A 22194-nucleotide genomic window follows, 5' to 3' on the forward strand; every position below is an offset into this window, starting at 1 on the left:
AAGTCTTCTACTCCATCACCAGTGAGCTTATTTCTGACTCTATGGTATCCAAATATAACACGTTTCCTTGCACGAGGTATGGAACGAGGGGAGTTGATGAAGGGACAGCCCTTTGCCTTGCCTACACTCAGCATCCTCACTGCATCGTGGGACCCAACACTTCAGATGCTCCACATTTGCAACACATCACAGTAACCTGCTGTATCAGTCAGGGTTAGCCAGAGCAAGAGAACCAATAGGATATATATTTAGAAATAGAGATGTATTTTAAGGAATTGGCTCATGCAGTTGTGGGGACAGCATGTCCATAATTTGTAGGACAAGGACAGCAGGTTGATAATTCAGGCAGGCTTTTTATGATACAGTCTTGAGGCAGAAATCTGTCTTCTTTAAGAAACCTCAGTCTTGGGGTGCCTGGGTGGCCCAGTCAGTTAAGTGTCTGAGTCTTGGTTTTGGCTCAAGTTATAATCTCGCGGGGTTTGTAAGTTCGAGCCCGCGTCAGACTCATGCTGGCAGTATGAAGCTTGTTTGGGATTCTCTCTCTCTCTCCCTGTCTCTCTGCCCTATACCCCACTCACGCTGTCTCTGTCTCTCTCAAATAAATAAACATTAAAAAAAAAAAAAAAGAAGAAGAAGAAAAAGAAAAGAAAGAAATCTTGGGTTTTGTTCTTAAGGTTTTCAACTGATTGGATGAGGCACACCACAATGGGGGTAATCTGCTTTACTTAAAGTCAATTCAGTGTAAATGTTAAATCTAAAAAGTGCCTTCAAATCAATAGATACACTAGCATTCAATCAAATATTTGGGCACCATAGCCTGGACGTGACACATAAAATAACCATCACACTTCCCAACTTCAGTTCCTAGGTATGATGCCTATTTCCTAATTCAATTAAATTTGGAAGCGGGTTTATCACTCTTAATTCTTTGAGTCTTAGAGCCAAAAAGATCAGAAGCATGAATAATAGAATAATTACACTTCTTTTAACCCCCTAGTTTGTTTGTTTTTTTAATTTTTTTTTTTAATGTGTATTTATTTTTGAGACAGAGAGAGACAGAGCATGAACGGGGGAGGGTCAGAGAGAGGGAGACACAGAATCCGAAGCAGGCTCCAGGCTCTGAGCTGTCAGCACAGAGCCCAACGCGGGGCTTGAACTCACAGACCGTGAGATCACGACCTGAGCCGAAGTCAGACGCTTAACCGACTGAGCCACCCAGGTGCCCCACTAACCTCCTAGTTTTAAAAAATCCTTTTGGGAATCATATCAAATCCTTACTATGTTGATGAAATTCTTACAAGTCAAATACTCAGTAACAAATGACTAGTGCTCACTATACGCTAAAGGCCAGGGACAGGCCCTACTAGAACAAAGGTGGGCCAATTTTCTCTGTAAAGGGCCAGATAGCGACCATCTGGCCTTGTGGATCACACAGTCTCTGCCACAACTATTCACCTCTGCTACTGTAACACAAAAGCATCAGCAAATGAATGAGCAGGTCTGTGTTCCAATAACACTTCATTTACAGGTACTGAAATTTAAATTCATGTAATTTTTGTATGCACTAAAATATTACTCTTCCTTTAATTTTTTTCAATCATTTGAAAATATAAACCCATTCTTAGCTGACAGTCTACAATAACAGGCAGTGGAATGGATGTGGCCCATGAGCCGTGGTTTGCGGGCCCTTGCTCTAGAAGTCAGTGTAGGAGAGAATAAAAAAAATTACAATGGGACAATCTCTTTATCAGACATTTTTATAGGATGGGTCAGAGGGCATAACAATAATCCAAAAAACCCAGATAAATAGAGGAGGCTAAACACTGCAAAGAAATAGTAAAGGAGTAGGTAGTAAGCCCCAAAAATGACCATACTGTGAATATTATTTTGTAGAACAAAAGAATGAATATTATTTTATGTGGCGAAAGATGTGACTAAATTAAAAATCTTAAAAGGAGGAGCTTATTCAGGATGATCAGGTTGACCCTAAATGTCATCACAAATATCCTTATAAGACAGACGCAGAGGGAGACACAGAGAAGAGTTGGCCACGTAATGAGAGAGGCAGAGAGTGGTGTGGCTCCAAGTCAAGGAATGCTGCCAGCCACCTGAAGGTGAAAGAGGCAAGGAAGAGATGCTCCCCCAGGGCTCTCAGAGAGAGTGCAACCCTGATGATGCCTTGACTTTGGGCGTCCATCTCCTGAACTGTGGGAATAAATGTCTAATGTTTTTAAGCCACCATGTCTGTGGTAGGTAATTCATCAAAGAAGCCCTAGGAAACTAATATGGAACAATTCACACGCCTGGCACTGGACAAGGCAGGAACAACTCGCTTAACAATTACAGAAACCTGCCTAATATTTTGCCACTAATGAAATCCTACCATGCAGCTGGAGAAAAGTGTTCAAGTATCCTTGTCAGCACCCTCCTAGCAGACCAAAACCTTTATGTACAGCAGCAACATCTCAGCAAAATGAGAAAACTGTCTTCTGCTCTCTCAGCTACCAACTTACAGGCTCATTAATAAGAATCTTTTGCCTTTTGAAAAGTAATGTCCACAACTAAAAGAGAAGGATACTTTATCACATCTACAAAATATTCCAGGTCTCAGGCTAGGCATTATGCTATTATTGGAAACATTATCTAGAACATTCTAGTGGGTATCTCTGCTCTGATTTTTTTTTTTTTAATAGGGGAAGAAACAGCCTACTCCCTTCTATATAGCTCTCTGTCAAGAGTATTCCTCACCAAGTTTACTCTCTGTGTCTCTAACATAGTTGTCAGTCTATCCCTATAACAATACAAAGCACTCCTCCTTTAAGAACATTGAAGAAAGTATATCAGTTCCCTATTGTCACTTTAACAAATTACTACCAGTCTAGTCACTTAAAACAACACAAATTTATTCTGCTGCAATACTGGAGCTCAGAAGTCCAATATGGCTCTTACTAAGCTAAATTACAGTGTCAGTAGGGCTGCATTCCTTCTGGAAGCTCTTGGGGCGAATTCACTTCTTTGCCCCTTCCACCTTCTAGAAGACACATGCATTCCATTGCCTGTAACTCCTTCCACCACCTTCAAAGCCAGCAGTGCAGCATATTCAAACCTCTCAGACTACAACCTATTTTTTTCAGCGTGTCTCTTTCTTGGAGGATAGCCCTCCTGCATCCCTCTTATAAGGGCCTTTGTGATTACACAGGGCTTTCCCAGATAATCCAGAATAATCTCCCCATCTCAACATGTTTAATGTAATCACATTTCAAAGTTCCCTTTGCTGTGTAAGGTAACATAGCAACGCATATCCAAAGATTAGGATGTACACCTTTGGGGGCAGAGGGATAATATTCAGCCTACCTTAGAGGGTTCTGGGATAATGGGCAACCGAGCTACCATAGAATCTTTCCTACTACAAATACTTTAAAAAGACTGAAATTCAATAAAAATTATTGAAAAAGATTATAATATTTTGTTTAAATATGTAGCTGAGCACTAAAAAACTATGGGAAAGTCCTACAGGCCAGAAAGGAAGGGAAAATGCAAACTCAGACTGTAAGCATACAACTGGTAGGGGGTGGGCAGGTGTTCCTGGATGGGAAGGATAGAAACGAGTTCCTAGATCAGAAGAGTCCCTAAAGAGGAGGGACTTGGGTTTCAAACCAGGCAGGACTGGGAAGTGAAACTAAAGACGCTAACATAATGAGGTCTTCCAGAAAGCTATATTTTCAGGGCAAGCAGTTATAGAAACTGTACCACCACATCCAGGAAGACAGCAAACAATTTTGAGTCCCTTTAAAAAGCTTTTTGTAAAAAAGAGAAACTCCAAGCTTAGAGTCTGTAGTCTAAATGTATGGAGTCTCAATGTCACTACCCAGACGTGCAGGAAGCTTCACGCCAAGCAATCCAGATAAAAGCTCATCACAGGCAGTCATGGTATTTAGGGAAAGAAAACTCACAGAAGCAAATTCAAAATGATTCAGGGGGAACATCTGCAAGTCCTAGCCCTCACACCATTCCCAGGGAAAAAAGTAAAAACTTTGTTGTCAAAAATCACAAAACACGTAAGAAAAAAAAAAAAAAATCTACCACTAGAGAGATACAACAGACACAGCAAAAGAAGAATTAGAGTCCCCAAGAAGTTGAGGTACTAGAACTAACCAAATGAGACTAAAATTATTATTATTATTTTTTAAATATTTTAACGTTTATTTATTTTTGAGAGAAAGAGACAGAGAGTGAACAGGAGAGGGACAGAGAGAGAGGGAGACACACAATTGGAAGCAGGCTCCAGGCTGAGCTCTCAGCACAGAGCCCGACGCAGGGCTCGAACTCACAAGCAGTGAGATCATGACCTGAGCCGAAGTTGGGGCTTAACTGACTGAGCCACCCAGGTGCCCCTAAAATTATTATGTTTAAACTGACTAAAAAGATAAAAGAAGAAATGAAAACAATATGAACAAAACAAAACCATATTTAAAAAGAGAGACTGGAAAAAGAGCCAAACAGAGCAAAGTCAAAGAAAGTAGGAAGAAGAAAAGCATATTATAAGAAGGATAAATAAAGCTTTATTAAAAAAGGAAAAAAAAAAAAGGTGACAGGCATTCAGCAAAATTATTTTCTAAGAATGAGAACAAGAGTAAATTCTCCCAAATTTCCTTAACTGATAAAGAATAGCCATCAAAAACCCAAGGCAAAAATCATACTCCATTATAAAACCTGAGAAACTTTCCTTCAAAATTCAGGAATAAAACCGAGGTGCTATCACCCCTTCTATTCAGCATTGTAATGGAGATCTTAGACAACTGAGTAAGCCTGAGCACTGAACACAGATGAGAAGTGAACACAGCTCTCGTTATCCATATTAATAGGAGTATCCACATGGGAAATCCAAGAGACTGCAAATATTAAAATTGGTAAGATGAGAAAAGTTGCTATAAATAGGACCAATATACAAACATCAACAGTGTGCTCATGCATTCCCCCAAATTTTTAATGTATTTTTTTGGAGGTGATCTGTAATAGCCCTGCAAATATCAGGTACACAGAAATAAATCTACCAAAAGTATTAAAGACCTTCATGGAGGAAATTATAAAATTAATTGAAGAACATAAAAAACTAAAATGAAATATAACATGTTCACGGGTGGGAACGCTGATTATAATAAAGTATCAATTCACCTCCAATTTAGCCTACAAATTCAATGTATTTCTAGTCAAAGCTCAATAAGGTTTGTTTTGGATAGAACTTTATACAATGATCCATTAATTTACATGGAAGAATAAATGTCACCAAAGGGCTAGGAACATTTTTAAGCTTAAGTAGAAAGGCTATAGCTGTTGTACTCTTTCTCAGCCCGGCTGCACTGTCACCAGCACTATGCATAAGAAATGCTCTTAGTGGCAAATGGAACTGACTTTGTCAGTGCTTACAAGGAACTGTCCCAGACTCTTTTTTGTTGCTTTCACCACACTCTGCAAAACCTGAGCCTGACTCTACATCTTTTGGGCATGTTTTATTATTTTTTTTAATTAGTAAAATTAAACATATAAATAAAACTAAAAAAACCAAATAAGTTACAAATCCAAACAAGTATCACAAGTTACTGTAACAGTTTGGTAATTAAAATCAAGTCGTTGACACAAAACTAAATAAGCCAATAGTCTGGGCTTGAAAGGAGATAGAATTCCAAATAAGTAGGGAAAGAGTAGTCTTTAATTAATAGCCCTATGACAATTCCCTGCCCATTAAAACAAACAAACAAAAAATAGCAGTAGTCCCTACCTAATACCATAGATTTAAACCCTAAATATAAAAGGCAAAACTTAAAGTTTTAGGAAAAAATAGAGAAAACTGTTTTGACTTTGTGGTTAAAGAAAAACTTCTTAAACACAACGCCCCCAAAATCAAATATTATACTAATGTAATGTTTACTATGTGCAAGGAAGTATTCTAAGTGCTTTACATAAAGCACTTAGTACTCTAAGAGGTAGGTAATACTGTTGCCTCCATTTTCCAGATGGGGAAAGTCATGCACAGAGATGTGAAGTAACTTGCCCAAGGTTACACAGCAAAGAGGGGACAGAACTGGGGATAAGAGGGGATCTGAAGCCAGAGGCTGTATGGCTGTGGATTCTGTGTTCTTACCTATCACACTACACCTGATGTGAAAATTTAAAACTTCTACATGATAAAAAAAAAAAACACCAGACAACTGCGGAATAAGCCTAGGACTAGAGGATATTTCCAGCACATAAATATTAAAGAATACCTGCAAAACAATTTAAAAGGACAAAAAGCACACTGTAAAGTAGCCAAAGGCAATGATAGGCAATCCACCGAAGAAGAATCCAAAAGGCAATTAACACGCGGAAGACGTTAAATCACATTATATATCAGGAAAACAAAAATTAGAACAACAGGATACCATCTCACATGCAAAAATTAGGCCTGATGACACTAATGATGTGGAGAGTCTAGAACTCATTTAAGTCAAAGTGTAAATTTTTGTAGTCACTTTACACAACAATGTAAAGCAGCACCTAGGAAAATTAAAGAAATGTATCCCTTACTAAACCAGCAATTCTGCTTCTAGATTAATACCCAAGAGAAATACCCATGTCCCCAACTAGACATCATACATCAGGATTTTCCTGCAGTCTTGTTTGTCACAGTAAAAAATTGAAAACAACCTCAGAGACCATGAATATGACATTCATAAACTCTAATGTGATCACACAGTAGAATACAAATGATTTTAATCTATTTCTATTAAATCAGTAAGTTTCAAACAGAAAAGAAATGAAACACATTACATAAATACTGATAAGACATACCACTTCATCAATTTTCAAACACATAAAAAAGCCACCGCATGGGGGCGCCTGGGTGGCGCAGTCGGTTAAGCGTCCGACTTCAGCCAGGTCACGATCTCGCGGTCAGTAAGTTCGAGCCCCGCATCAGGCTCTGGGCTGATGGCTCGGAGCCTGGAGCCTGTTTCCGATTCTGTGTCTCCCTCTCTCTCTGCCCCTCCCCCGTTCATGCTCTGTATCTCTCTGTCCCAAAAATAAATAAAAAACGTTGAAAAAAAAATTAAAAAAAAAAAAAAAGCCACCGCATGTTCTTTGTGGTTAATAGTTAAAATTGTCATAAGTATATAAACATGGATGGAAATGACAGATGTTGATTTTAAAATAGTGACTACTTTCAAGAGGGGAAAAATGGAAAAGGGAATGGAGTGATCCTTTACCTGTATTGTAACACCGAACTTCTTTATTTATTTTTTATTTTTTTGATGTTTATTTTTTGAGAGAGACACAGAGTGAGAGTGGGGGAGGGGCAGAGAAAGGAGACACACAATCCTAAGCAGCCTCCAGGCTCTGAGCTGTCAGCACAGAGCCCAAAGGAGGGCTCGAACCCACAAACCGAGAGATCATGACTTGAGGCAAAGTCAGACGCTTAACCAACTGAGCCACCCAGGCACCTCTGTACTTCTAAAAAAGAGGGAGATGTGGCAAAACACTGGCATCTGTAGCTTGGTGGGTTCACAAGAGTCTACCATATTTTCTGTGCACATGAAATATTTCCTAATTAAATGAGCCTTGAAAATCTAACATCCCCTTTCTTACCAGGGCACCAATTCTCAATTCTCCCGCTGTGCCTTCCTTTGTAAATTGTTCTAACTTGCCTCATCAAGCCTTTGTTCCCACTATTCCTCAAACACAGCCACATAAATCAAGATATTCTCATTCATTTCTCAAATATTTCACATTAATTTTCATCTGTGCACCTTCAAGTACTGTCCACATTCTATCCTGTAATTTGCTTTTGTTTAGGAAAAAGGAAGGCTTTAAAACAACAGCGGTATATACTTGAAAGCAGTAGCCAATAATTTGTTGAATCTTCCCTTGTTTATAACAGAAAGCAACACTCTAGATCTGTCACACTTGGATGATCTCATGTGTGAAAATGACACCACACTATCTCCCCTTCCTGTATCCAGCTCTCAAGCACAGGCATGTTGACACACACACATACATCCTCATCTGTAAGATGGAAGAGACCATAGATTTAACTGTCCAATCCAAAACAAACTTTGCAGTTATGACTATACTTTGGCCAAACATAAACTTAATTGGGCTAGTCAATTTTCTGATAACCCCCAAAATATGTTTGTTTGTTTTAATTTTTTTTTTTTTTTTACATTTATTTATTTTTGAGAGACAGAGCACAAGCAGGGGAGGGGCAGAGAGAGAAGGAAACACAGAATCCGAAGCAGGCTCCGAGCTGACAGCACAGAGCCCGATGCAGGGCTCCAACTCACGGACCGTGAGATCATGACCTGAGCCAAAGTCGGACACTCAACGGACTGAGCCACCCAGGCGCCCGTTTTTGTTTTTTTTTTTTTTAATAAAATAATTGAAAACAATGTAAATGTTTTGTTCTGTGTGGCTGGTGTTTCTAACACATTGTAACACAAAGCCCTCAATATACACAATTTTTTTACGTAGAAATAGCACCCAAAGATTTATGATATGGCTTTAATTAGATTTGCTTATAAGCGTTTCTTTGACTTACTGAAAAGAAGCCCTTTAAAGATAGTAATGCAACAATTTATTTCTGACTTGTGGTAATTATATGTTATGGTTGGTTTGTAATTTTGAAGAGAATAGGACTGGATGAAGTCTTCCAAACTAGTGATCTAAAAATTATTGATTCCAATAAAATTAATTCTAACTGTATAATTAAAAAGCCTAAGTTTGTCACCAGAACTTGGTAGACAAAGAAACTGCAAGAATCCTTTGTTCAATAATAACAAGTTTCCTTATGAGACCAATTGTAATAGAAAGTAAATTTAGATCTATAACAAATAGTTTCCTTCGCATGGGAGACAGAGTACTGATAAAAACAGATTATGGATCCGTTAACTCCGCAATAGCAATGTTTTTATGAGCAGGAAGCACCAACCCTTCCTGTTTTCTCTTTAAAACAAAGAAAAGTACATCACATAAAAAGAGCTTCTAGAAGAGAGATTAGATGAGCTATAATGGAAAAGCCACACCAAAGCAAGATTATAAAAGTATCTACAACTGGCATGACTTCCCCAACCAAGTCCTAAAAGGAGGAGGTGGTGGGAGAACCAGTAGCCCACACAGGGATGGATTGTGAGGAAGGAAGCAACAGGAGGGTGCTAGCGGAAGGGAAAGCAATTCTCAACCAGGGCTCACAGGACAGCACAAACTCACAGAACAGTGAGGCACAAAGCTACCTGGCCACTGACATATCCCCTTCCTCAGAGGTGATAAATCAGAATGGCTAAGTCACACGCCCAACGACACACAGCAGAGCTTTCTGCTTGGTGCATTTTTTTCTCCATATCATAGTGCCTAGCATTATATTTAGGTAATTACTAACACTGAAATATAATACTGAAGACAGTATTATACTGCATAAGATGTACTTCTTGCTTTGTGGCCAGATCGTTACGGGTTTGCACAGTATCTCTTTAGCTTACTCCTTATGAGACCTGACTGCACAGCCATGTATAAAAGAACAGGGAAGTCTTCTACTCACAGGATTTTTCTATTAGTTAACCACCAAATGGGAGCTTGTTCATTTTGTGCTTTCTATTTTCCTTTTACCCAACCTAGAAATGTTGTCACATAGGCCTACTTTCACAAAAAGCACACAGTGCATCTCCCAGAGTAGAGGGGCAAGAGTAAAAAGTCTATCTTCAACATCACTGCAGCAGGTAAAATTGTTTAAAACTAATAAACATGTACTTGTACACTTCTGGATACATGCAATGCCATTACAGAACAAGGAAAAAAAAATACATTGTGTATAATGTTCTTTATAATCTAGCTTAGGTTTGTGTTGAAGTACTAAAACAAAACACTAAGATTTTCAAATGAGGGAGTTGCCAGAATATTCTAGAATTAGGAATAGAAGAACCAAATTACTGCTCAGAAGAGGAATGACCTGTGTAATGGACACATGTTGCCTTTATAAGCCAGCACATTCATCCCTTGTAAACCTTTTTTTTTTTTTAATGTTTTTTAATGTTTGTTTATTTTTGAGAGAGACAGAGTGTGAGTGGGGGAGGAGCAGAGAGAGGGAGACACAGAATCTGAAAGAGGCTCCAGGCTCCAAGCTGGCAGCAAAGATCCCAACATGGAGCTTTAACTCATGAACCAGTGAGATCATGACCTGAGCCGAAGTTGGCCACTTAACTGACTGAGACACTCAGGTGCCCCACCCCTTGTAGACCTCTTAATCATAGTATTTCACTGGCTCCATCTGACCAGTACCGGTGGCAGAGACAGACAACATAGGCCTATCAACCATGGTTGTTCATCCTCCTGTCCACAGTTACTGGTCCATGGGATGGGTCCATAAACCAATAGGGATATTGAAAGAAAAAAAAAAAAAATGAGTTTCTCCGGCACAGTAAGTTACAAGTACAATTAAAACTGATTCTGCCAGTGGCCATCTTGGCACATGGTAAGATCTTCAAAAAGAATGTAAGCAAGCTGAGCTGAGAAGTAGATAAAAGGAGCAAGAGAGTTCTGACCTTTTCTGATCCCTTTGGTCAAGCCATACTTGACAATCCAACTCCTGGATGTCCCAATTCTATGTATTATTTCAAGAATTTGTGCTCTCTCATCAACGTAGTCTTTAAAGCTCATCTATAACACATCAAGAATTCTGGTTAACACAAGCTTCATCTTGCAAATGTTTATCGTAAGTTTTTTCATACCTCTATACTTGTAGAAACTTTGCCTTCACAATTGAGACCACTTTCCCTACCTAGACTAAATCATTCACCTTGAATGTAGGCTTTTAAAAAAACGAGCCCTTCCTTTTTAGCTGAAAACACCTCCCTCCCAAAAACTCTTTAAGGACAAAACAAGAAGGTAAATCAATGATCCAGAAAAATGTCCACAGCATCTTCTTTGTGCAAACACGCTCTCGAGAATTACCAAATTTAACTCCAGCCTAAATTTTACTACTGAGCAGGTGAGTGGTTGCTTGCACATGGGGAGCAGGGGTTGTGCAGCAGGAGAGAGGGATTACAAAGGAGGATAAGCAAACTGTGAGGGGTAATAGATATGTTCAAGGTCTTGAATGTAGCAATGGGTTCACAGGTATATTTCAAAACTTATCAACTCTATACTGTAAATATGGGCAGCTCATGATATGTAAATAATACCTCAATAAAATTGTCTCAAAAAAAGATACACCTTTCCAAGGAAAAGCATTTTACAGTATCATTCTTGTTCTGGAATGGAACAAATCATAATGCCTGGAGTTGCTGATGTAAAGTTGGTGAAAAGGAAGAAAGTTACATGCCAAGGATGGCAGGGCAGGAAAACAATGAAGAGTGATGCCTGATAAGATCCTTGAATTGTGCCCCTGCTCTGGACTACACTACCTGCTTCTGGACATCTTACTACATGAAAATAATAAAGCTTACTATTTTAAGCAGCAGTAGCTGGGTTTCTATTACCTATTGCTAATACAGTGGTCTTTGGTCCTTTTTTAAAGCCAGCAATATCAGGCCATTCTCAGGCCAGCTATCTTTTGTCTCTAATCTTAGAATAAAGTCCAAATCCCAGGCTAACAAATCCAAGGATGTGCAGAGCCTGAATTACCACTGGAGGTAATTCATTGGCCACTATTCCCCACCTCCAGCCATACTTCCAATTCTTCCAATGAGCCTTCTATACTTTAAGTGCCACACAAGCAAGGCACATGTTTTTTCTGATATTCCTAGCACCTGGCTAAATGCCTGGTACAGAAGAGGTACTTAAAATACACTGCTGAATGAGAAAGAGCTCATGATAGCGCTCATTATGTTTTAAGGACAGGCAAATGCTTAGTCCCTAACCAATACAGTATTTGGGAGAAAGAAATTTAGCTTAATGATGTTCCAGATTATCCTTTCTCTATATAAGCTATAAAAAAGATTTTCATTGTTTCATCAAATATCCACATTTCAAAATGAGATGCAAAGAAAAATGTGAATTGTTTCCAAAATATTTCTAGTCACTTCCGCATTTTTTTAGCATCTGAATTCTATGTAAGTGAACTGCTTTAAGGATGAAAAAGGAAGATAGAACATTTGAAAAGAACTGGATTCGATTCTGTAGTTAAATTATTCAAAAATGGTTTGTCAGCTCTAAAACAGGAGAGAGGTTGTGATGGTAGCAGAGGATGAGAAATTCAAAACAGTAATAAGGTTCAGAGGGACTATACCACCAAAATGTACCCACCACCCAGACATATAAAGAAAGCAAAGGCCCCAGACTGTCTTCCCTGTTCATGCTTCAACATTCACAATGAGCAATTACACTTGAATGCTCAATTCTCCCTCTGAACTTCTGCCTAATACGGAAAACTGAAGAACAACTCAGCTATGGATGTGTTTCTACCATGCCAAACATCTGGATAGAAATCTGAAGATTCTATAAATAATCTAGATATTGCTAAATATCCAGACATTTAGTGTTGAAGCCAAGACCTCAGTTCTCTGTGTCATTTTCATTCTTCAAATGACACAAAGAAGCCTGAAGGGCATTTGTCACATATTTTTCTTCCTTATGTTCTCCCTGGTGCCAAGCAGATTTTATACTTACCAGTCACAAAATAACATATAGTTATTATATAATATCTGCTAAGAAATGATATAGAAGTTATCAAAAGTAAGGGATCCTGACTTATCATGTTCCAAGGATCACAGTTTGAGGCGGCGCTCACAGCTGCCAACCAAGTTCCAACTGTATCCTACCCCTTCCTTCTCTGGAGCAGTTCTGGGAGACAAGAAATAGAGTTATGGAAGCAAGAGCCCTGCACTGACTCCTTCATTCAATTAACTAAATGTCAACTATATGTCAAGGCTGTGTTGGGCACCCAGGAAAGGAAAAGTGATTAGGACCTTGCCCATACTGCTGAGAGGTACAGAGTTGATCATATGAAAAGGAGGAGGGCAATTGCTCTTTCCAATGATTCCACTGATCAATTCTAGAATCAAGTCTTAGTCCTCATCTTACTTAACAACATTTGACACAGATGTTCAATTCTATCTCCTTAAAAAGATTTGTACTTGGTTTCTAGGACACCAACCTCTACCAGGTTTTCCTCTTACCTTTTCTGGCTTCTTTCCTGGCTCCTGAAACTCTTACTAGGAGTGCCCCTGGATCAATCCACAGATAAGTGCTATTCTCCCTCTAACCACTAACTTGTGGATGTCATCCAATATAATCTCTAACTACCATTCTCTATGTTGATGGCTCCCAGGATGTAAACTTCCAGCTACTTTTCTCCCCTGAATTGCACTGTTGGTAGTCTAACTGCTACCTGACATCTCCATTTGGGTATCTGATTGGCCAATCATATCTAATACTGAACCCCTTATTTTCCTCCCAAAGCTTTCTCCTCCCACAGTCTTTCCATTCCTATTAATAGAAGATCCATCTTGACAGTGGCTTAAGCCATAAATCATGAGTAATCCACGACTCCTCTCTTTCTCTCACACCTCATTCCAAACCATCAGAAAATAATGTTGTTCCATTGAGATTATACTGGTACACCTCTCGCCTGAATTACTGCAGTAACCTTACATATGATCTCACTGCTTCCATTGTTGCCCTCTATCATCTATTCCCAATTCAGTAGCCAGACAATCTTTTAAATGAAAATCAGGCCCAAAGCTACCAATGGCTGCCCATTTCAATCTGCATAAAAGCTCTCATCCTTCCAGGGTTCTCAAGGCCCTTCACAATCTTCACCTCAGACCTTCTCTGACTCACATCCTGTACCACTCCACACCTGGCTCATTCTGTCCCTCGTCTCTGTCCCTTACATAAACCAGGAATGCTCCTCTTAGTGGATCTTTTTCAAAGTTCCATCCATCTGAAACACTTTTCCTCTTTGTCTTTCATCACTTTCATCACTTCCTATTTCCTATTTGTGTTTCATCACTTTCAAATCTTTACTCCAGTGCTGTCTTCCCAAGCAGACTAATCCTGGCCATATATTAAATATGTACTTATCCCCCACTACCTATCCACTGCCTCACCACTCTTCATTCCTCTTACTCCATTTTTCTCCACAGCACTTGCCTACCTTCTCATAAGATATATAATGTATTTACTTATTTATCATCTAACTTTGTCCCATAAATAAAAGACCAATAAAGGCAGCACATTTCGGTTTGTTTTGTTCACTGCTCTTGATGCTCAGTCGGTATTTATTATTGGAATGAATAAAGGAAAGAAAATTATTTGGTTTCATCTTGTATTTATATTAGACTAACAGTATATTAGACTAGTAATGTGAAATCCCTAGCCAACTATGATTTACAGTCCAATTTTAGAGGAAGTGGATTTGTTCATGGGAAACGTTACAGGAAAACCTGAGTAGTAGTATATGAAAGGTTGGCCAACAGTAGAGGAAAAAAGAGTATTTCAAGAAACACATTAGATTCTACGTTGGATATATAAATGTAATGCCTACTTAATATTATTTTGTAACCCAATGCTAACTTCCACATTTTAAAATATTTGGCTGTCTTCTAGATTTAATTTTGATCAAATTATCATTTTTATGAAGTTTTCATTAGGTATGTCTTACTCCTGGTGAAAAGGGGGCAGCCAATTCTCTCAATTCGATTCAAGAAGTATTTGAAGAGTATAGCCTCTGTGTTTAAAAAAAAAGAAAATGCTACACACTGAAGGATCCAACAAAGGGAAAGCGATGATCTCTGCCAACAACAACAACAACAAACGGTTAATGGTTAGCTGGGGTAAATAGCAAACACAAAGCAATCTACAATATGGAGAGTAGGTATGGTCAAGGGCAAAGACAGAGTAAAACAAAATCTTACATTACTGACTCTCAGCCTTCAGTGTAATTTAGAATTAGGTAGGAAGTTTTAAAAAGGTTTAAAAAAATAATCACATGCCTTCCCTCTCTCCTGGATCTGACTGAATTAGTCTGGAGTGGCACTTGAGTATTAAGATACCCAAGGAAAAATTTAAGGAAACAACGCCTTTGAAAAGAAATGAGGCTTTATTCGAGTAACTTTACAAAGACAGGACAAGGTACTATAGGTTGAGGGCAGGGGATCAGCAAAGATGGAAAGGCAACAAAGGGCATTTTGTGTGGGGAATTCTGTGTGGCTGAAATATGTAAAGGGATGCAGACAGGAGGGGTGGGTGGGGAAAGATCTTGAATGGCGTGTTAAAGAATTTGGGTTGATTTCACTAAGAGTTTTCCTCTATTATCACAAATGGGTTTGGGTCATTCATTTCACAGCCATAAAATAATTGGGAGGATAAATTCAGGTGAAGGAAGAGTATCTAAACCTAACCTGCCTTCACCAGTAATCCAAATGTGTTCGAAGTGATAATAGCCCATTTTTAAACCACTTAAAACTGTGTGTAAATCAAGCCACTGACATACTCAAATCTCACTTTTCGGATTTGGGCTGAAATGCAATTTTTCCCAAAATGAATTGTTTCTTTTTTTGCAATGCCTCTTGACTCATGTTGTTAAACTTTACGAAAGTCAATAACCTCACTTCAAGTGAGAAATGGCATAAATAGCACATTTGGGTTACCATTTTTAAATCGAAAGTTGGGAAATTTTACAAACGCATTTGGCACAAAGGCAGACTATAAATATCAGCACAACAGCATCATGTGAAAAATCTCAGGTTTTGTCAACAGTGAATCATTTTTAAATTCAAAACACAAGAAAATATTCAGCAACCATGTAACCATTTTAAATTCATTCAGCAGAGTGAACAGGAACACAGGGAGAAATCACATACACCTAACCACACATTAAAATATGAAACAGGAATAATTTGAAAACTGACGCTCCGAATTTTGAAAAATGACAAGTGTCATCATTTGAAAGTAACAGCAATACATAGGTTTTTCTTTGGCTGCAGTGATGGTGGCATTTATTTTAGAGTTAAGACTGAACAAAATTATAGTTTTCCAGCACCCTGATGACCAGAGTGACTAAAAAAAAAAAAAAAAAACCATACACAGGTTAATCATTCCATATTTACACCTACTGTGCTTCCATCATTTTTTCCTTACAACTGAAAGATTAACATTACTATTTTCAGGCCATGAACTCATGCCTCCATAGAGTCTGCTTGAGTCAACACTAACTACCCTTAAGTGTTAGAAACCCCAATAGCCTAAAAATATTTTCATCATCGCATGCAGGTTTGTAATTCAGAAATTTAAAATAAACTTTTTCCACTTGAGGCTGGAACAACTTTTTTTTTTTTTTTTTTTTTTTTTTTCTTTGCTTTCTGTAGTACATCCAAAGCGTTTGCCCACATTTTTCCATTTTATCCTAAAAACTCATTGGGAAGAGTGAAAAATATCATCACCAGTTTATAAATGGAAAAACTGAAGCTCAAATAAAGTGAGCTGTTTGCCCAACGATAAATTCCAAGCAAGTTGTAGAGTTGGTATTTAGACTTACGTTTTCTTCCTGAATCCCTTTTTCTCCCTATAGACTGTATAGATATATTTTTTATCTATAAATATGGTATGTTTTATCTATTTTAAGACAATACAATTTCCGAGAGAGAAAGAGGTAAATCATTGTAATTCAGGGTCTTAGAATGGATGTAAATCAGTATAATTTTTGATGCTGTATGGAGATTTTTCCCAAAGCAACCAAAGGTATAGGGGAAAAAAATTGCAAAAAATAAAAGAAATCAATAAAACAAACTTGGAAAGAATTTAAAGAATGAATATGGAAAAAGAAACAAACTCCTGAAATGACATTTCTCATTTTAAGATTAGTTATTTATGTTCTTTACATTCTCAATTAAAACTATTCATACATGTGCATGTGTATTTTATATATAATATATTATATATATATTGAAAATTAGCACAACTCCTTCAAGCCTCTTCTTCTCTGTTTAGGAAGTACAAGGAGATAAATTATAAATCTTCTAAATGTTAACATATTTTAGTATAACATTTATTTCATATTCTGAAAATTCTCCATAAATCAGAAGTATAATTTTATATATTTTTTAATTTATTTTTGAGTGCACAAGCCGGGGAGGGGTAGAGACAGGGGGAAAGAGGAACAGAAGCGAGATCTGCACTGTCAGCAGCAAGCCCAGCCGGATGTGGGCCTCAAACTCAAGAACCCCGAGATCATGACTTGAGCCGAGTTAGACGCTCAACTGCCCAAGCCACCCAGGCACCCCTTATAATTTAAAAAAGTTGTTTTTCATGATTTGTCAGAACATTTCCAACCAAAATTATTTTCTAATAAACCATGAAAAATAAAATAGACCATTTTCCCAAAGTAGCTCTCATTTGCATTTATATCCTAAGCACTATGAAAAAGTTTCACACTCTTTCTATGTTTCCCTGACTCTATTACAGCTTCTTCCCTTCCCACTTCTCTAATCCACAAAGATGTCTCCTAGTCCTAAATTTTACGTCAGCTAACGTCAGTCCCTCCCTTATATCACATTTAGTTTTCCCACTTCACGAATCCCAATTAGATCCTGTTTTCACAGAATTGGTATTTGCCTTTGTATGTGTTTATTACCTCTCAATGTTCTCAGCGGGATATACACGAGGCAAATTTATTCACTGAACAAAGCTCCTGAGGTCATACGGAAAAAAAGTACATTTTAAAAAACGAGGCTTCACAAAGCACATTAATTTTAAAGCCCAGTCTGGTTCACTGCTGTCTTCCCAGGCTGAGAACAGTGCCTGTTATAAATAAATAAATATTTACTGAATGAAGAAATGTTCAGTTACTTTAATACGAAGTTCTGAAGCAAGCCTTTCTTTTTCTCATAACACCATGAAAATGCAGGGAAGAGAACTCGGCTTCTCCTCTTCCTACCATATCTATAAACAGTTTATATTCACTACACTAACTTAAACTTATTCAAAGCTAGGGATCCTATTGATTTAAAATGACCCAACCATAAATAACAACAAAAATCAACTGTTGTTCCGTTGGCTAGTGATCAGAAGTCCAAGACAGGTTCAGGGGAAGTTCCTTCCAAGCTATTTCAGTGACATGCATTCTGGTCTGATCATGAATTCTGCTCTCAATTTAGGCTCACCAGCAGGCCACTTGAGCATGTGGACAGTTGGGCTTGTAGAGTCTTAAGTTCCTCAAGAAAATGCTTCAACACAAAAGCAGGCCATGGCCTTTACACCTGCCACTCCCGTATGCAATCCTGATCTTACTAACACTTTCAGGAATGATCTCAGACTCATCCTGCAACTTTGCGCCTATTTTAGAGGTAGTTACCCTGGTGGGATTGGAACCTATGAAAGGTCCACCTAGTTCCACCTTAGAAGGAAATGTCTCCTCAGTCTTCACCCTCAATCCTTCACCCTCAATCCACCCTCAACCTCAATCCTCAATCCTAACTACTTCACATTTCTCATCTTAAAATGTTCCAACGAAGATGTGGAATCTAAATAATAGTAGTGGCTATTGTCAGCATCTATTTAAGACCTGGTCCAACTTGTAAGTCTCATTCACCTCCAATTTAAACTGCTGAACTCACTTAAGCTTGTTCACAATGCATAAAGAGTAGACACTAATTCATCTTAAGAAATGCCCGTTTTATCTAAAAAGTCTAGGATTTAATAGGGTGCTAACTATTATATAGCCTTGTGACTTCTAATTAAGGTTTACTACATAACTATTAAAAATCAATAGAATGCATTCTGAAGGCCAATAAGTTGGAATAGATATAAAAATCTTAAAATGTTCCTTTAGATCACCTTTCTCCTTGCTTTCCTGATACACACTAAATACAACCAAAAATGACATATCTTGAAAACAACTAGACTTAAAAATAACTTGTCTTTTAACATGTATATATAATATATATTACACATATATATGTGTATATAGATATAGATATACATACATAGATTGCACATTAATTTATATAGGCCCCACAGCCAAGTAAGCATGCAAAGTACACTTTCTACTGTGTGTAAGCAGATATTATAAGACTAAGTGTCTGGGGAACAGGTGACCAAATCATGGGGAGAGGGCGAAAGTCAGGGCACAAAATGATGAATTTGAATAGCAGGCCATTCATGCCAAGAAAAGAAAATACCTGGAGAATTGGTCAGCACTTACTTAATATACAGTCAATAAGATAAGCATGCTTTAAGCAAGACAAAGGTGAATTTTGGTTTGAAACTTGACATGGGTCTCCAATTACAAGGAGCTGAATCACCAGGTGTTTTACAATTTTTCTCCCAAGTCTACTATCTGTGACCATGTTGATTAGATTCCTACTAACTAACCAGAAAAGCATACTTGATTCCACTGTCTTGCCTTCAAAGCTTTGCAAGCATGTTCATGTACAAAGGAACATTAATGGTAAACCAATCCAGCCTCTCTCTCCTGTTGGTGACCACAAGGCAGCCTCTCCATTCCTAGGATGTAACCTAAGCTTGCACAGATGGCCTAGCTCGCTGCTAATACAGGAGAACTGGGTTTGTTTTCAGGGTGGGTGCTGCAAACCAGCAGGTGTATTTATAGAAGGGAGATAGACTATGATGGAGGGATGATGACAGAAGAGGAAGTTTCTTCCACCTGGGAGAGAAGCCTTTGGAAAGATCTGGATCTCACAGCCTAGGTTCTATTCCTGACTTGCCAACTTATTAAAACCCTTTTTGGTCTGTTATCTTATGTTTAAGATTTACACAATGTCCCTTGCCTCAGATGGCTGTCAGAATGAGGAATGAAATCATGAATGAAGACCTGGGCTGTGATAGGCAATCAATAAACGGCAACTGCTCTCCCATTCTCCATTCGTCCAGAATTGCACCTCAAAAATCACAGAGGTAGACTGCACCATTAAAACTAAAAGGCCCAAGCTTATTAGCAGAGAAAGGAAAGACTTGAGTGGAGGCTTGCTTATTTACTGGAGGATTTTGCTTAAAATGGAGTTAGGATATTAATAAATCAGGAGACCACATGGAAAAAGCATCCAGTATGAACAAACTGACAAAAAAAAAAAAAAAAAAGGCATCCCTTTATGTAAGCACGAAACAAACTTCGGAAGCTGCGGATATCCTGTGAACCTACTCGGTGACCTCAATTTAAATCACAAGAGCACGGAGAGCTAACCAAGATGCACACCATCCATATGCCGCCTTGTCAGTTTCAGATCACGCTATTTTTGCAAAACTGTCCTCAAACCTGAGGCTGCTCTCCCGCCTCCAAACCCGCCCCAGACGGGGTTGGAAGCCAGGAGCGAGTATCAGAAGGGATAGGGATGGGAAAGTGGAAAGGTCTGGTCAAAAGACAGAAAAACAAGGCGGTGGGTGAGGGGGCGGGGTAGAGCAATGTGGCAGAGACGCGGCCAGTGAGCCAGAAAGACGGCGGTTTCACAATGAGGGAAAGGAAGAGACTGCGACAAGAGCCGGCTCCTGGTCTCCGGCGGGGAGTGATGGTGAGGTCAGGGGCGCGCAGAGCGTGGGAAGACGGGAAGGGGTGCGGAATGAAGTCAGAGTCGCTGGTCAGGCAGGGGAACCAAGGAGCAACCGAGCAGGTGCAAAGCCCGCAGGCGGGGAGGAACCGGTTCAGGGTACTCACTGTGTACAGCAGGTTGAGAGCGCACAGGCAGTTCTTGGAACACGCGAAGCCCCCGCAAACCATCTTGGAGCCTGTGGTTGCCGAAATCGCAGGTAAACGAGGCTCGGGCGGAGCCTCCGGAACAGCCTCTTTGTCCTTGCCTTTGAGGCCTGGTCGAGGCCGGGGTGGGAGGCCTGGGCTGCGGCTGCAGTGCGCTGCGCGCCCGCCGCGGCTCGAACCCGCTCTGGAACCTGCGGCCGCAGCAGCTGGAGCCTGAGCCCGAGCCCCGCCCAGCACCCCCGCCTCGCCCCGCGCGCTGATTGGCCGCCGGCAGGGAACAAAGGTAGAAATATGCAAATAAATGCGCTCCGCCTGCCGGCAGCCGGGAGAGGCTAGACGGCCCGGGGCCGAGGGGGAGGGGGTGGAGGCCGTAGGGGACCTAGCTCGAGGCCAGACCGTGTGACAGCGGCCTCCCCGTCGTTTCCTGGGGAGCAGGTGAGGAGAAGAGGGCGGGGCTCGACGGAGATCCACGCTGGCAGGGAGAAATATGACAGCACCTCTCGGTTCTTGGCCCTGGTGGATGACGTGGCACCATTTTGAATGAGATTTTAAAATTAAGCACCTGGCCTTGTTTGAAGGAAGGCAGGAATAAATGGAGAAATAAATAAACGAATGTGAATGATTTAAAAGAGAGAATGAAGTGGGGGGAAATAAAAGGAAGGAAATAAGGGAAGGAATAAAAGGAGAGAGCGAATTCTCGGCTTCTCTAGGAAAATGGGTACAGTACATGGCCCATAAATGTGACTCCTGTCACGTCAAATTTACCCTACAGGAATTTGCAAATACTGATAAACTATGAATACGTGCATGCCAGAGAAAATCAGGAGAGGTTATTTTTGTCTTTCAATACTAAATATCAATAAATTTTTCTTTTTTTCCCAAATAAGAATTGTGAAAAATATTTAAATGATACAGTCTTCACCTCAAGTCAGTCCATTATCACTTTATTGACTGTCTACTGCGGAAATGCATCTTGTATCCTCAGATTTCTCACCTATAAATTGAGATATTATGTTAAGCACTTTTTTGCACAGTGCCTGGCACAAACTGCTCAATAAGTGTAGGCCAGTATTAGTAGATCTAATAGGCTTTTTTCTTTTAATGTTTATTTATTTTTGAAAGAGAGAGAGCACAAGCAGGGGAGGTGCAGAGAGAAGGAGACACAGAATCTGAAACAGGTTCCAGGCTCTGAGCTGTCAGCACAGAGCCTGAGGCAGGGCTGGAAGCCACAGACGACCTGATCTGAAGTCAGATACTTAACTGACTGAGCCACCCAGCCACCCCAAGACTAATAGTTTTCTAATGCCTGCTGTGTTCCAGGCACCTAAGCTAAGCCAGTAAAGGCTTGGTTGTTTCATAGTACCATCTACCAAAACAGGTTCTTATAAAGAAATGTTCAGATATTTATATGGAACCTAAAGGTTCATACTGAGTAAATTATGTGATAGCAAATGCTAAATATATGGATTTTTTTTAAGTTTATTTATTTATTAGAGGGGAGCAGAGGGAGAGGGAGAGGA

At 39.4% G+C, this 22194-nt stretch overlaps 1 protein-coding gene across 1 annotated transcript in view; it reads right to left on the reverse strand.

Moving 5' to 3' along the window:
- Positions 1-20895, reverse strand: part of TSPAN13 (tetraspanin 13) — a 31689-nt gene extending 10794 nt beyond the window's left edge. Inside the window, exon 1 of the mRNA XM_058724904.1 lies at positions 20636-20895. Within this exon, the coding sequence (XP_058580887.1) occupies positions 20636-20698 (63 nt within the window). The 5' untranslated portion in view covers positions 20699-20895. The remainder of the gene's footprint in view (positions 1-20635) is intronic.
- Between the last annotated feature and the right edge of the window lie 1299 nt (positions 20896-22194).

This window comes from Neofelis nebulosa, chromosome 4 (assembly GCF_028018385.1).
Source record: "Neofelis nebulosa isolate mNeoNeb1 chromosome 4, mNeoNeb1.pri, whole genome shotgun sequence".
Lineage (NCBI taxonomy): Eukaryota > Metazoa > Chordata > Mammalia > Carnivora > Felidae > Neofelis > Neofelis nebulosa.